The sequence below is a fragment of the Giraffa tippelskirchi genome, chromosome 1 (assembly GCF_054371585.1).
Source record: "Giraffa tippelskirchi isolate mGirTip1 chromosome 1, T2T-mGirTip1v1.2.pri, whole genome shotgun sequence".
NCBI classification, from domain to species: Eukaryota; Metazoa; Chordata; class Mammalia; order Artiodactyla; family Giraffidae; genus Giraffa; species Giraffa tippelskirchi.
In genome coordinates this window covers 90,445,618-90,462,054 of record NC_137275.1, presented here as the reverse complement: position 1 = coordinate 90,462,054, position 16,437 = coordinate 90,445,618, and the positions used below count along the sequence as shown (strand labels likewise).

At 38.1% G+C, this 16,437-nt stretch overlaps 1 protein-coding gene across 11 annotated transcripts in view; it reads right to left on the bottom strand.

Moving 5' to 3' along the window:
- GSTCD (glutathione S-transferase C-terminal domain containing) overlaps window positions 1-16,437 on the bottom strand; it is a 142,865-nt gene that overhangs the window by 28,561 nt on the left and 97,867 nt on the right. For all 11 annotated transcript variants that reach the window (XR_014051789.1, XR_014051788.1, XR_014051786.1 and 8 more), the window contains exons 6-8: window positions 3,507-3,622; window positions 3,302-3,346; window positions 1,041-1,169 (exon numbers count right to left, since the gene is read on the bottom strand). Coding sequence is in view for 4 of the 11 variants with exons in the window: in XM_081484190.1 (XP_081340316.1) it covers window positions 1,041-1,169; window positions 3,302-3,346; window positions 3,507-3,622 (290 nt within the window). In the remaining 7 variants the exon portion in view is untranslated. The remainder of the gene's footprint in view (window positions 1-1,040; window positions 1,170-3,301; window positions 3,347-3,506; window positions 3,623-16,437) is intronic.

Sequence of the window (16,437 nt, the reverse complement as noted above, 5' to 3'; positions counted from 1 at the left end):
GGAATCAAAAGTCTTAATTGATATATCATTAGACATATATAATAAATAACAATTATAATAACAACAGAAAAGGAACATGATTAATGAGTAGGGAAAGTATTTATGACAATTTCAGGTAAAGCAAGATCTCAAGGTATATGTAAATATGCATTTGTTTGTGTGTATAAATATACAAAGACCAAAGAGTTTTGATAGTATTATCTCTCACTAGCAGAAATACTGGTGATTCTTCCTTATATTATTATGTAGTTTTCTATATCGAGCATTTAGTACAACAAAAATAAGAAAAAATATTCAAGACAGATATAAGAACAGCAGCAATGCTAACATCTTATTGAAACTCAAATTCCACCGGAGTGTACAGCCCTGGATTTAAATGAACTGGCAGAATCACATTATCTTTGGTCTTCTAGTGGTATCAAACAATAACAATTTGATTTGAAGCTTTCAAAAACATCACCAATACATTTTATACTAGAAGCTCAGAATACATGAAGATATCAAATCCTTGCTAAAGAAAGAATTATCTGAAAGCAACTCAAGTATTTGCAGCTTATTTTTTTTTTTATTGGAGTATAGTTGATTTAAATATTGTGTTAGTTTCAGGTGTACAGCAAAGTGAATTAGTTACACATATAAACAAACTATTTCTATTATATTCTTTGTTTTTCTTTTCTTTCACTACCTTCTAAAAATGTGGAATAAACCAAGGGAAGTCATCTTCATTACAATTCATTCAATTAGTAACCATTTTTAAAGTACTTGCCATGTGTCAAACATTTTTTCAGGCACTGGGGATTTTGCAGTGAAGAAAATAAAGTTCTTGTCTGGTAGAGGAACAAATATTATTTTTACCATGTAATAATAAAATGCTATGAATGAAGTAATATTCATTAATAAGGTATACTTTACAGATAGTAGAAAACAAAAGTTATAAATTTCTTCTTTAGCAAAGAAAATAAATGTATCTCCTTTATTTACTCTAGGACATTTCATTTCTCTTATTTAGTTAAAGAAACTGAAATTGCGTGATTACTTACCCCAATATTAAACATCCCTGTAAAATACTCCATATTTGCTTGAATGAACCAAATGTTGCTTAAACCTAGTTCATCACTTCTCTTCTTAGCACGAATTAATGATAATTCCTTGTTTTCTATTAGTATAACCTAGATTTCACACAGGAAACAATGGTATATTCAGTAACCTAAGTTAGACATTAAAGCAAAGTATTATTACTGTATTTACTAGCTTTAATAATGTTGATCATATTATATTGATCCTTATTGTTGTGCTTCCCTGGTGGCTCAGACAGTAAAGAAACCACCTGCAATGCAGGAGACCTGGGTTGGATCCCTGGGTTGGAAAGATCCTTTGGAGAAGGGAACAGCTACCCACTCCAGTATTCTGGCCTGGAGAATTTCATAGACAGAGGAGTCTGGCAGGCTATACTGTCCGTGGGGTCGCAAAGAGTCAGACACAACTGAGTGATTTTCACTTTCACTTCATTTTCACTATCTTGTGCTAGGACATATGCAAGATAATACATTACAAAAACGAACTCTTGGAGCTTATAGATATGGTGATATAAGTGAGCTAGGCAATTATAATACAGTGAGTGGTAAGTATTTAATGAAAGACATATAATGTGTTATCAAAGCATGTAAACTTGATGACTAAGAGGTTTTAGTCATTTAATATTAAAGAGTAACATATTAATTGAGGCCTGAAAAATGAATAGAAATTAGCTGTAGGAAGGAAGAAGTGTTTCTGGTGGAGAGAGAAATACGAATAAAGGCTCAAGGTGAGAAAGACACAGTGGGTTTGAAGAACTGAGAAGACTGGTAGAATTGGGGGTACAGTGAGTGATGCTGGAGCTGAGAGTGGGGAGACAGGGTGTGGAGGGTAGAAATCAGACTGGAGAGGTAACAGGAGCCAGATCACCTGTGATAAAAGGACAACCAGTTGCTTGCAATGCATAGTATGGATTGGTGGGGCCAAGGCAAAAGGCACGGCAACAAGTTACAAATTTCTAATAGTAATCCAGGCCAAGGAAGAGAGGAGACATCATTGATTTGGATGAAGAAAAGTGGCAGACTTAAGTCACTTTCATCATTCTCATTCTTAGTTTGGTCCTTATTTTGTCCTTACATTTGTCTTTATGGAAAAATTCTGGATCTTTTTGTATAAAAAGCTTGTCACAGGATATTTGGTGTCAAAGGTTTTCCAGCCTTTATTCTAGCCAAGATTTTCCTTCTCCAATTTCAACATCTCTAAGTTTCCAGACCTTTTAGGAAGGGAAGAAAAGACACCAGACCCTGACTCTGCATCTCCAGGATTCTGCTCTGTGAGCTCTCTTCCTCTTCCTCCAACCATGAAATTGTTGTTTTCCTTGGTGATGAAACAGATGCCTGCCTGTTTCTCCTCATATTCCTCACTTATTTACTAACAAAGACAAAGAACAATACCTTCTGCTCTCTATCATTCTGGCCAGTCTATGAATTCTTCCACATTTTTTCTTCTGAGAATAATCACTTTAATTATTTTGTAATTTCCAGAGAGCTCACAAGCAAAGAACTGTAATTTGAAAAAATGACATCAAGTTCTAGCTTTTATGCTAAAAGCTGGGAGGAAATGATTTACTGTGACAGAAGACTAAAAACGGCACAAACTTCTAACAAATGGTGATGGTGATTGTATAAATTACAGTACATTTACTCAAAACCATATTATGAAGTCACATTTCAGTGATGATATTTAAAACTACCTGCAATAGGAAAAAACATTTATGACATACGATTGAGTGAAAGCAGGTGGCTGAAATTGTATTTGCAGCCTTAGAATTTGCAGCAACAAGCGTCCTTCTGAACAATGGCTTAATGAGAAAATGGGGGGAAATGCATTTGGTGGATCAGAGTGGTAGATCTGGGGTTTATCTCTTTCTTTAAAAAATATTTTTACAATTCTGATACAATGACTAAAAACCAAGGCACCAAAGAATATGTTCAACAAGTTTCAGAAGCTAGTATTTCAAGTACAAAAGTATGTTGACAATTAAACTGGTTTCATCATTAATTATTTAACAGTGAAATAATTATTTATTTTATAAAAAATAAAAACTGTATTGTGGCCCTACTCTTTTCCCCTAAGATTCTGAATCTTAGAAGTGTAGTTCAACGAAAAATAAAATGCCTGTGCCTCATATGTGACCTCAGTGAATGACTGTAAACTCAAAGAGGGATAAGCCAGACTCAGCTAATTGAATTGCGCAGTTTCTTATCATCTATCATTCAGACTTTACCTGGCATGATGGCAGCATGTGAGCTAGGACAATCCCAACATGGCCCTGAAAAAGGCAAGAAAAGGAGCAAGTTAACTTTGGTCTCTCAGGCTTTTGTTTGTTCTGAGACAACAATCTTGTCATATAAAAACATGACCTTGAGTGTAAGATAGTAAAGTCACTTCGTCTTGGAAAGACTAAAGAGAATAAAGAAGAGATACGATACCCCACCGCTACAGAAATCCACAATTCTGTCACCAGGTTTGGCCTGATTTGTCACCATATAAACAAGGTTGTTCAACTGTTGCTGCTTCCTTAAAGCTCGATCACTGGACATTTTACCTGGGAAAGAGATGAAGACAGTGACACATTATGTATTGCAGGGACTAGGAAGGCGCCGGTGCACTAGACTAGCAGCATACAGGAAGAGTGGTACAGACGTAAGTGAAAACCATTCCATGTGACCCACTACGAGAGGATTAGAGAACTGGAACCCAGAGGTGAGAGCTCTTTTTGCTTAATTTTACTTTTATTCTTACCTAACTATTCCTTTGGAGGAGGAAATGGCAACCCACTCCAGTGTTCTCGCCTGGAGAATTCCATGAACAGAGAAGCCTGGTTGGGCCTCAGTCCATGGGGTCCCAATGGGTCGGACACGACTGAGTGACTAACACAACTATTCTATTGATTGTCACTGACAGAAAAATCTATGAAAAAATGTCTTTGAAAGAGAGGAAACAGTAAGTGTAAAATTAACTTCACAGTCATAAACAAAGTGTTTAATAAATGTTACTGGAAGAATAAAAATTGACGGTAATAGTCTCTTCCCTCTATCCCTCTCAGAGACACAGTATAAAGATTATCTAATTTCAGCACACTGCTTAAATCTCCTTGGAGGAAAGAGACCTATAATAATAAAAACATTTTTATTCTCTAACTGGCACATCTGTGAACTCTTAATTCTTCTGGTTAAGACACTTGGAACACAGGTGTCACATTGTCTAAAATATATCAATTGTTATTGCATTTAGAAATAAATTAGATTTTCTTATTTCTGCTTTGAAGCTTCCTTTCCTCATGAGTCAGACACAGAAATTTAATGTAATTAGAGATAGAAGATAGGGCATTTCCAAGCACAAAATGCCTTGGGCCTAGCAGTATGAAAACATCTTAACTTTCCTTTCAAAAGCCACTAGTTAAGTCTACTAAAATATCTTCAGAAGAATGAATAAAAGTATTTGTTTTAACATATTTCAAATGCACTGTTCATCAGAGCAAGATTAAAAAAATATAAGGGTAGCTTTCAGTGACATGTGTGTGTGTTAGTTGCTCACTCTTGTCCGACTCTTTGCGACCCCACAAACTGTAGCCTGCTAGGGTTCTCTGTCCATGGAATTCTCCAGGCAAGAATACTGGAGTGGATTGCCATTTCCTTCTCTGGAGGATCTTCCCGACCCAGGGATCGAATCCTGGTCTCCTGCATTGCGGGCAGATTCTTTACCGTTTGAGCTACAGGGAAGTTCAGTGATATAGATAAAAGGAAAAATGCAGATAATTTTTTGGGCGTGATCAAAAATTATTTACAGATACCAAGTTTCCCCATTCCATTTTCACAGAAAAATAGTATGCCTTTTTTCTTTTGTATTTTCCTTCTTTCTTTCATTACTAAAATTAAAACATTGGGAAACTTTTAGGAAAAAACAGAAAATGTGAATTTAAAAAGATCTATATGAGAGAAAAAGTCATTTTTCTATGTACTTTTCTATTTTTAATATATGTACTTCTAACTATACCTGTAAGTTCATAATTTTCTAGACAGCATAGGAAACATTATAATATAAATCTTTCTGTGTCTATGAATTTGTGTCTACACGGGAAGTTTTAATGGCTATGAAAATTTTATTAATTACCTATACCCAATTTATTTAACCAATTTCCTATTGTAACAATGTGGTCATTATCATACACCTGACTCATTGTATGCATTCTTAATTATTTAGCATGGCCTAATGTGAATTTCAAACATGAAAACCATTGAAATCAACAGTTTGGTGACTTCATTTGTAAAGACCATTTCATGTACTTATTTTCATTTTTAGCTAATAATATAATAGCAAACTATTTAAACAGCTAGTGAAAGCCCCTGTGATTCTGTGGACATCCACTCCTAAAAGGTTTTATTATGACGATTTTTAAATGCAAGGCAAAGTTGAAAGAATCAACATTCAGTGATTGTTGAATGTTGAACTCTGTACCCTCTACCTAGATTCTACCATTAACAGCCTACTAGAGTTGGTTCATCACACTTCTATCTAACCCTCTCTCTATGCATCCAATCATAAATCCATCTAATTGTCTATTTTTATTATGGCAGTGTAGTTTTTATTTGGAGGAAGAAGAATAAGAACAAGGAAGGGGAAGAAGGGGGAGGAATCAGAAGGCAAAAAAGGAAAAGTACTTTTGAGGCCCTTGGGAGAGTGAGAGTCACAAATGCTGCTATTAAATGGAGCTATCAAGCGGCAAAGAAACTAGCACTGGCATTTGAGTCCTTGGCATGTTTGTGGATTTCTTAACAATTCTTAGCCAAAGGATTTTCAAAAAGGAAAGTAAAAAGGAATTATCTTTTGTTAAGAATAAGGAGATAAGAAAATAAAACTTACTTAATGGAATATCTAACAGTAAGTTCTGTACTGTACTTCTATCAGATATTTAGAATGGCCTAACTTTCTCAGGTCTGTTTCAAAAGCAAATGTTGATGAAGATCTGTTTTACTTGCTAAACCTGCCTCTTTGCATATGAAGAATCTGTGCTTAAATGAAGGCAAAAAGGTACCTTTCAGGGTTCTGCTTAAATACAGAGATTATTAAGTTGCCCACAACATTCACAGGTTGAACTAAAAATGCAGTAGCATGAGGTCTAGGCACTTCATGGAAAAACTGCCTCTAATAAAGCACTCCTCCTCACCATTCTAGTTTTATAAATATTATGAAGCTCCTGGAAACATGAATAGGATCTTAAATATGTTAAACCAGGTAAGAAAGTGGTATTTTGATTATGCTTTGTCAGATGACAATACATTAGTAAATTTGGCGTTTTAAGGGCTATAATAACTCTAATAAAGAAACTAAATCAGAAAAAAAAAGAAAGAGGTATTTAGAGATACGGTATTCATTTAAAAACCAAATTGTACTTTCTATTTAAATCCAATATTCTTGTGCTTGACACCATTTACGTGTATAAAAATATTTTTTTAACTTGACTAAAAATGATGGTTCTTTAGGTATCATCATGAAAAAACAAAATTCAAGAATCAAGTGTTTTAATATAAACGATCCTATTTACCCTGCAATGTAAATTCTTCTACAGTAGAGTTTGTTGTCTAATTCAAGTTAGGAAGAACCTGATTATTTAGAGAACTTCATTGTTTGCATTACACAAAAAGAAATTACAAGGGTAAAGGAGCCAATTTTTAAACTAAGGAAGCACCATATTAGGACATTGGTATTTTTGGTCAGTTCAAACCATCAAATAAAGCAGGACCAAAAAAAAAAAAGCCATGGTTGGAAAACGTGCATGTGTGCAGTCAGGACACCTGCTCAGTCTAGTATCAATAAATAGTGCTCAAGATCAGGCAGCTTTTTTTTTTTAAATAAATTTTTTATTGCAAGATATTTGCTTTACAATATTGTGCTGGTTTCTGCCATACACCAACATGGACAGCTCTTAATTTATTCTTTCTTAGTCTGAAGCAACAAAGTACCTTGAACGTTATAAATTACTGGTAAAAGAAAAATGGATGGGTGCTTGGATATATTTTAGACTTAAAAAGATTCATTTGCTGTTTTGTTTTCTAAGTATTTCTTTGAGATGTAGCACACCACCCTCATTCTGTGAATTTTTTTTTTTTAAATCATTAAACATGGAATAAAGGAGATGGCTAAAACTAATGGTGCAGGGATTTTTAAAATACATTTTTGTTTGGAAAGTTAGCAAATCAAGAGGGCAAGAGTAAATTTCCCCAACAGAGACGCCTGTAATAAAGAGGTTGCAAAGAAGGTACGAGACAACTGAATACACGGGGTGGCACCAATAGGGCCTTTGGCGGGTGAGAAGGAATGTAATAACCACAAATTTTCTTGTTTTCAAGAAGCCTAACAACGTCCGAGGTCAGGGGCGGCTGCCGAGAGGAGCAACCCTACATCCAAGGAGCGGTGGCCGCACAGGCACAGGAGGGCCGAGAGGAGCTACTCCACGTTCAAGGTCAGGAGGGGCGGCCATGAGGAGATTCCCTTCGTCCAAGGTAAGAAGCAGCGGCTGCGCTTTGCTGGAGTAGCCGTGAAGAGATCACCCACGTCCAAGGTAAGAGAAACCCAAGTAAGATGGTAGGTGTTGCGAGAGGGCATCAGAGGGTAGATGCACTGAAACCATAATCACAAGAACTAGCCAATCTGATCACATGGACCACAGCCTTGTCTAACTCAATGAAACTAAGCCATGCCGTGTAGGGCCACCCAAGACGGATAGGTCATGGTGGAGAGTTCTGACAGAATGGGGTCCACTGGAGAAGGGAATCGCAAACCACTTCAGTATTTTTGCCTTGAGAACCCCATGAACAGTAAGAAAAGGCAAAATGATAGGACACTGAAAGAGGAACTCCCCAGGTTGGTAGGTGCCCAATATGCTACTGGAGATCAGTGGAGAAATAACTCCAGAAAGAATGAAGGGATGGAGCCAAAGCAAAAACAATACCCAGTTGTGGATGTGACTGGTGATAGAAGCAAGGTCCGATGCTGTAAAGAGCAATATTGCATAGGAACCTGGAATGTTAGGTCCATGAATCAAGGCAAATTGGAAGTGGTCACACAGGAGATGGCAAGAGTGTACGTCGACATTCTAGGAATCAGTGAACTAAAATGGATTGGAATGGGTGAATTTAACTCAGATGACCATTATATCTACTACTATGGGCAGGAATCCCTTAGAAGAAATAGAGTAGCCATCATGGTCAACAAAAGAGTCAGAAATGCAGTACTTGGATGCAATCTGAAAAACAACAGAATGATCTCTGTTTGTTTCCAAGGCAAACCATTCAATACCACGGTAATCCAAGCATATGCCCCAAGCAGTAATGCTGAAGAAGCTGAACTTGAATGGTTCTATGAAGACCTACCAACCTTTTAGAACTAACACCCAAAAAGTTGTCCTTTTCATTATAGGGGACTGGAATGCAAAAGTAGGAAGTCAAGAAACACCTGGAGTAACAGGCAAATTTGGCCTTGGAGTACAGAATGAAGTAGGGCAAAGGCTAATAGAGTTTTGCCAAGAGAACGCACTGGTCATAGCAAACACCCTCTTCCAACAACACAAGAGAAGACTCTACACATGGACATCACCAGATGGTCAACACCGAAATCAGACTGATTATATTCTTTGCAGCCAAAGATGGAGAAGCTCTATACAGTCAGCAAAAACAAGACTGGGAGCTGACTGTGACTCAGATCATGAACTCCTTATTGCCAAATTCAGACTTAAATTGAAGAAAGTAGAGAAAACCACTAGACCATTCAGGTATGACCTCAATCAAATCCCTTATGATTATACAGTAGGAGTAAGAAATAGATTTAAGGGACTAGATCTGATAAACAGAGTGCCTGATGAACTATGGACAGAGGTTCGTGACATTGTATAGGAGACAGGGATCAAGACCATCTCCATGGAAAAGAAATGCAAAAAAGCAAAATGGCTGTCTGAGGAGGCCTTACAAATAGCTGTGAAAAGAAGAGAAGTGAAAAACAAAGGAGAAAAGGAAAGATATTCCCATTTGAATGGAAAGTTCCAAAGAAAAGCAAGGAGAGATAAGAAAGCTTTCCTCAGCGATCAATGAAAAGAAATAGAGGAAAACAACAGAATGGAAAAGACTAGAGATCTCTTCAAGAAAATTAGAGATACCAAGGGAACATTTCATGCAAAGATGGGCTCAATAAAGGACAGAAATGGTATGGACCTAACAGAAGCAGAAGATATTAAGAAGAGGTGGCAAGAATACACAGAAGAACTGTACAAAAAAGATCTTCATGACCCAAATAATCACGATGGTGTGATCACTTACCTAGACCCAGACATCCTGGAATGTGAAGTCAAATGGGCCTTGGAAAGCATCACTACAAACAAAGCTAGTGGAGGTGATGGAATTCCAGTTGAGCTATTTCAAATCCTGAAAGATGATGCTGTCAAAGCACTGCACTCAATATGCCAGCAAATTTGGAAAACTCAGCAGTGGCCACAGGACTGGAAAAGGTCAGTTTTCATCCCAGTCCCAAAGAAAGGCAATGCCAAAGAATGCTCAAACTACTGCACAATTGCACTCATCTCACACGCTAGTAAAGTAATGCTCAAAATTCTCCAAGCCAGGCTTCAGCAATACGTGAACTGTGAACTTCCAGATGTTCAAGCTGGTTTTAGAAAAGGCAGAGGAACCAGAGATCAAATTGCCAACATCCGCTGGAACGTCAAAAAAGCAAGAGACTTCCAGAAGAACATCTATTTCTGCTTTATTGACTATGCCAAAGCCTTTGACTGTGTGGATCACAATAAAGTGTGGAAAATTCTGAAAGAGATGGGAATACCAGACCATCTGACCTGCCTCTTGAGAAACCTGTATGCAGGTCAGGAAGCAACAGTTAGAACTGGACATGGAACAACAGACTGGTTCCAAATAGGAAAAGGAGTACGTCAAGGCTGTATATTGTCACCCTGCTTATTTAACTTATATGCAGAGGACATCATGAGAAACCCTGGGCTGGAAGAAGCATAAGCTGGAATCAAGATTGCCGGGAGTAATATCAATCACCTCAGATATGCAGATGACACCATCCTTATGGCAGAAAGTGAAGAACTAAAAAGCCTCTTGATGAAAGTGAAAGAGGAGAGTGAAAAAAGTTGGCTTAAATCTCAACATTCAGAAAACTAAGATCATGGCATCTGGTCCCATCACTTCATGGGAAATAAATGGGGAAACAGTGGAAACAGTGTCAGACTTTATTTTTGGGGGGCTCCAAAATCATTGCAGATGGTGATTTCAGCCATGAAATTAAAAGATGCTTACTCCTTGGAAGGAAAGTTATGACCAACCCAGATAGCATATTAAAAAGCAGAGACATTACTTTGCCAACAAAGGTCCGTCTAGTTAAGGTTATGGTTTTTCCAGTAGTCACGCATGGATGTGACAGTTGGACTGTGAAGAAAGCTGAGCAGCGAAGAATTGATGCTTTTGAACTGTGGTGTTGGAGAAGACTCTTGAGAGTCCCTTGGACTGCAGGGAGATCCAGCCAGTCCATCCTAAAGATCAGCCCTGGGTGTTCATTGGAAGGACTGATGTTGAAGCTGAAACTGCAATATTTTGGCCACCTCATGCGAAGAGCTGACTCATTGGAAAAGACCCTGATGCTGGGAAGGATTGGGGGCAGAAGAAGGGGATGATGGAGGATGAGATGGCTGGATGACATCACCGACTCAATGGACATGAGTCTGAGTAAACTGCTGGAGTTGGTGATGGACAGGGAGGCCTGACGTGCTGCGATTCATGGGGTGGCAAAGAGTCGGACACGACTGAGCGACTTCACTTTTCACTTTTCACTTTCATGCATTGGAGAAGGAAATGGCAACCCACTCCAGTGTTCTTGCCTGGAGAATCCCAGGGACGGGGGAGCCTGGTGGGCTGCCGTCTATGGGGTTGCGTGGAGTCGGACACGACTGAAGCAATTTAGCAGCAGCAGCAGCAGCAGCAAGTTGCACAGGGTAATGGCCAGCAATGCCCAAATTCCACCTTCAGGGTAGCTATGGTTTTCATACTTGAAACAGTCACTAGGCTCCAAGTATATGCCCTGTAGTTGTCTACAAGCTGAGGACGCAATGCAAAGTAAGACAGTCCCTGCGCTTCAGGAGTTAAGAGGTTACCTAAGAAGATGGTATGCAGGTATGAGTATTCTTTATATACAAAGTATGTGCACTGCAGATAAAGAACTAACTGAGATATCACTGAGGATTTTACTGAGATATGGGGTATTTCAGCCGAGTCTCTGAGGAGGAACAGAAAGTTGCCAGGTAGAATGGGTAGGGAAAGCATGCTAAAAATGATATGGCAGGGACTTCCCCGGTGGTTCAGTGATAAAGAATCTGACTGCCAGTGCAGGTGACTCAGGTTTGATCCCTGGTCCAGGAAGATCCCACAAGCCACTGAGCAACTACGCCCGTGGCCACAAGTACTGAGCTCATGCTCTCGAGCCCTCAAGCTGCAACTACTGAAGCCCATGTGCCCTAGAGCCTGTGCTCTGCAACAAGAGAAGCCATTGCAATGAGAAGTTCACACACAGCAATGAAGAGTAGCTCTGACTTGCACAACTAGAGAAAGTCTGTGCAAAGCAACAGAGACCTAGCACAATCAAAAAAATAATAAAATGAAATTTTTTTTTTTTAAGTGTGATATGGTATACTTAGGGGAGAAACTGAAATTATTAGCTCACTTGTGCTTGAAAATGAGGATCCATGGGAAAGTGGTAGAGCATAGGATAGACCTGAGAATTTGGCAGGGCCAGATGGGAAGGGGCACTGCTTGTTATCTTGTCTCTTTGTGCTGCAGAGAAAACAGTCTTACTTTTTACTTAACATGTATGCTTAGAGCTCCTTAGAGACAAGTTCTCTTTGAATAGACAGCTTTGTTAATTTTACATTATTCCATATTAAGATGTTCTTTTATACTGCTATCCTGAAACATTTTAAATTCTGGATAGAGTATATCCACAAATCAGATAGAATTATTCATAAGTTTATGTGGAGCATTAAACCTCAACTGATACTAATGTCATCAAATGATTTAATTAAGAAAATGAAATTAAATAAACTGAACTCACTGAATCATTTTGAGCTCTTCCGTTCTAGACCAAGAATGCCTTTGGTTATTGGATTCTTCTTCTCACTCTCCTTCCTGGGCTTCTCTCCCCATGGTAATCCCTGAAATGCTGTGCTCACCAGGTTCTCTCTCTGTGCCATAGCTCATCACTGAGAGTGATTTTCTGGAGTATATTACTAAAAAGTCCCTTCCAAACCTACCCGTGAAAATATCTGTCCTTACTTAAAATACTTTTAAAGGCTCCCCTCTGCCTTATGAAAAAAGTTCTAACTTCTTGGCAAGAAAGCAAGGCCTTTAATGATCTGCACCCCGTTAATTTGCCGACCTTCCTTTCTGCTACTTTCATACTATCCCCTCTATGTTCCAGCCTCTCTGAACAATGGCTATAGTTCCTTGAATTTATCACTGCTGGTGAGTCAGCTGCTTTATAAATTTTGTTCTCTTTGCTTGAAACCTATTCCTCACTCCTGGCTACACTGACATGAATTTCTTCTGTAATAAGTTTTTCTTTTTTTTTCAGACAAAACGAAAAAAAGTTACTTTTTTAAACTCCTTGTCACTATCCAAAAGGCTTTTATACTATAAAGGTTGTTTTTTATACTATAAAGGCTGTTATCATTAACTACTGAAAAAGTTTTATTTTAAAATGATTACTGACGCATTGCTCATTATACCAACAACCCCAAAAAGGACTGTTAGCTGAAATTGCTTCTGTCTACATGAAATAGGTACAGATGATTTTTCCTGGAATTACATAAATTTGGGCCCAATTAAATGGAAAGACTATTAGGAGACTGACAGGCACGTAACACATGCTCAATAAAAGTTTAATGAATGAATTTTCTCTATAATTATGACTTCAACAGCATTTTAAGGCAGTTAACTTTTAAAGGTACTAAGTATGAAAACAAATTCAATCATATTTGAAAGTATACTGTACTTAAATAGAAAAAGGAGTCAACTATGAAACAGTGTTTCAGGTGGGGATGGAAAAGTTTCTGAAAACCTTTAAGAGGAAATAAGAGAGCTGCCATATAAAGCTATACCAAAAACTAGAAAAGCATGAATACAATTTCCAAAGAAACGTCTGAGAAGATGCATGAAACAAGCAGCAACGTAAAGTTTACACTTTAGGTTAGGGCAAACTTGTTTAAATTTTGGAAATGACTTGTTGGAAATACTGAAAATTTAGAATTGTCTGAATTTGCAATTTTTAAAGCCAGTTGCAGGTTTCAGTAATCCTCTTGGCCATACTAACCTCAGAGTGACAATATTCTTGCAACAATAGATACTAAGCATCTATTACCTTTGCCCTCTGTCTCCCATCTCCAGCCCATTCACACATCTCACAGTGCAGTCTATGAAATCAACAATAGTGTATAAGGGCAATGGCATTTTCACTCTGATAGTTTTGTTATAGATATTATTAGAGCAATAATTATTAGTTAGAAATTCAAAATGCTAAAAGAAGCCAATTTATTCTTCTCTAAATTGAGGAATATTGACCTCATAAAGTATCTTTCTCAATCAATCATTTAACCAACAAATCAACCAACTAAACTGACCTACACAGACTTGTTCTAGACAATGTTAGGGACACAAAGATGCCTATCACTTGATTTCTGTCCTTAATGAACTTACACCTTATTTAAAATAGTACAAAAATCACTACACTTGGCCTTAGGAGATGAATATTATTAACCACATTGCACAATAATTTTATGACATTTTAACAGCCCTAACTTAAAAATTCATAGTTCTTTCATTAAAGCTTCTAAAATGATTGATAACAGTTTCTGTTTATATGATGCTTTGCAGTTTATTAAGCACTTGCACATTTGATATAGCATCTAACTTCAAGACTGTCAGGTTGTCAGGTGGATAACCTGTTCCTTTTCTCACAAATGAGGACACAGCACTGAAGAGATTGTTCAGACTTGGTACTTGCTTAAAGGCACACAGCTGATAGGCAGAGAAGGTGGGTTTTTAACCAAGGATTTTTAACTCTAGGTTCAGTATTCTTTCCAATAGGGTTCTGTTTCTTACACAGAAGACTTTGTGATTTCAGAATCTCAGGACTGGTTCCTTTTCTTACGTGTTCAAGGTAACAAGGTATTTTCTAGCAGAGAAATGAGGGAAGCCTCTGACAATCATATCTTAGGGAAAAAAAGTTAATTCTTCAGAATCAGTCATAGAATATATTTTATTTCAGTTTTCCTCTAAATAAATTTCCCAAAAGCAGGCTTACCAGTACAAAGGATCAATTTAAGTTCTGAACTTCAGTATTGTGGAATATGTCATTAAGGTATTATTATCTGAAGGTCTCTTAAGTCACTCTGTTTAATGAGTTGACCTTTGGTTGTCACCCTTGCCAGAAAAAGACCATTTCCTCACCTTGTACCGTAGCAACCTTTTAGATCTTATAAAAAAGTGACATGTGGAGGCTGAGCAATCAATTTTTTGCAAAATCGGATTATCCAGGAGAAAAAAAAAGAAAATAGATTGGGACGATCTTTCATGTTATAGTACTATCAGTTCAGTTCAGTTCAGTCACTCAGTCGTGTCTGACTCTTTGTGACCCCATGAATTGCAGCATGCCAGGCCTCCAGGTCCATCACCAACTCCCAGAGTTTACCCAAACTCATGTCCATCGAGTCGGTGATGCCATCCAACCATCTCATCCTCTGTCGTCCCCTTCTCCTCCTGCCCTCAATTCTTCCCAGCATTAGGGTCTTTTCCAATGAGTCTACTCTTTGCATGAGGTGGCCAAAGTACTGGAGTTTCAGCTTCAACATCAGTCCTTCCAATGAACACCCAGGGCTGATCTCCTTTAGGATGGACTGGTTGGATCTCCCTGCAGTCCAAGGGACTCTCAAGAGTCTTCTCCAACACCACAGTTCAAAAGCATCAATTCTTTGCTGCTCAGCTTTCTTCACAGTCCAACTCTCACATCCATACATGGCCACTGGAAAAACCATAGCCTTGATAGAAGGACCTTTGTTGGCAGAGTAATGTCTCTGCTTTTTAATATGCTATCTACGTTTGTCATAACTTTCCTTCCAAGGAGTAAGCGTCTTTTAATTTCATGGCTGAAATCACCATCTGCAGTGATTTTGGAGCCCCTCAAAATAAAGTCTGACACTGTTTCCACTGTTTCCCCATCTATTTCCCATGAAGTGATGGGACCAGATGCCATGATCTTAGTTTTCTGAATGTTGAGCTTTAAGCCAACTTTTTCACTCTCCTCTCTCACTTTAGTCAAGAGGCTTTTTAGTTCTTCACTTTCTGCCATAAGGGTGGTGTCATCTGCTTATCTGAGGTGATTGATATTTCTCCCAGCAATCTTGATTCCAGCTTGTGCTTCTTCCAGCCCAGCGTTTCTCATGATGTCCTCTGCATATAAGTTAAATAAGCAGGGTGACAATATATAGCCTTTTCCTATTCGGAACCAGTCTGTTGTTTCATGTCCAGTTCTAACTGTTGCTTCCTGACCTGCATACAGGTTTCTCAAGAGGCAGGTCAGGTGGTCTGGTATTCCCATCTCTTTCAGAATTTTCCACAGTTTATTGTGATCCACACAGTCAAAGGCTTTGGCATAGGCAATAAAGCAGAAATAGATGTTCTTCTGGAAGTCTCTTGCTTTTTTGATGATCTAGTGGATGTTGGCAATTTGATCTCTGGTTCCTCTGCCTTTTCTAAAACCAGCCTGAACATCTGGAAGTTCACAGTTCACGTATTGCTGAAGCCTGGCTTGGAGAATTCTGACGGCATCACTGACTCAATGGACATAAGTTTGAGCAAGTTCCAGGAGATGGTAAAGGACAAGAAAGCCTGGCATGCTGCAGTCCATGGGGTTGCAAAGAGTCAGACATGACTGAGTGACTGAATAACAACAACCTATTCAAGAAATGGTGCTGTATACTATGACAATAACCAAAATAGAGGATTGTTATTATACCTAAGAATTAATAGCCCAAGGCAATGGTATTCATTATAAGTTACAGAGGGACTCCTCTATAAACCTCTAAGACAGTCTTGAATTCCAGTCCTAATTTTTCTTTTCTCTTTCTAATAGTCCTAAACCTTTTCAGCCTAAATGTAAAGAATGTTGGGATCTAAACAGCAAGGGATGGTGGAAAGAAAAAGATAATGGTAATGAACCCAGGTATAGGCATGGGTAGAGATGGGGACAATGATCCAAATACATACTCAAGAGATACCAAATGTGGACATGTATTGATATTCACAC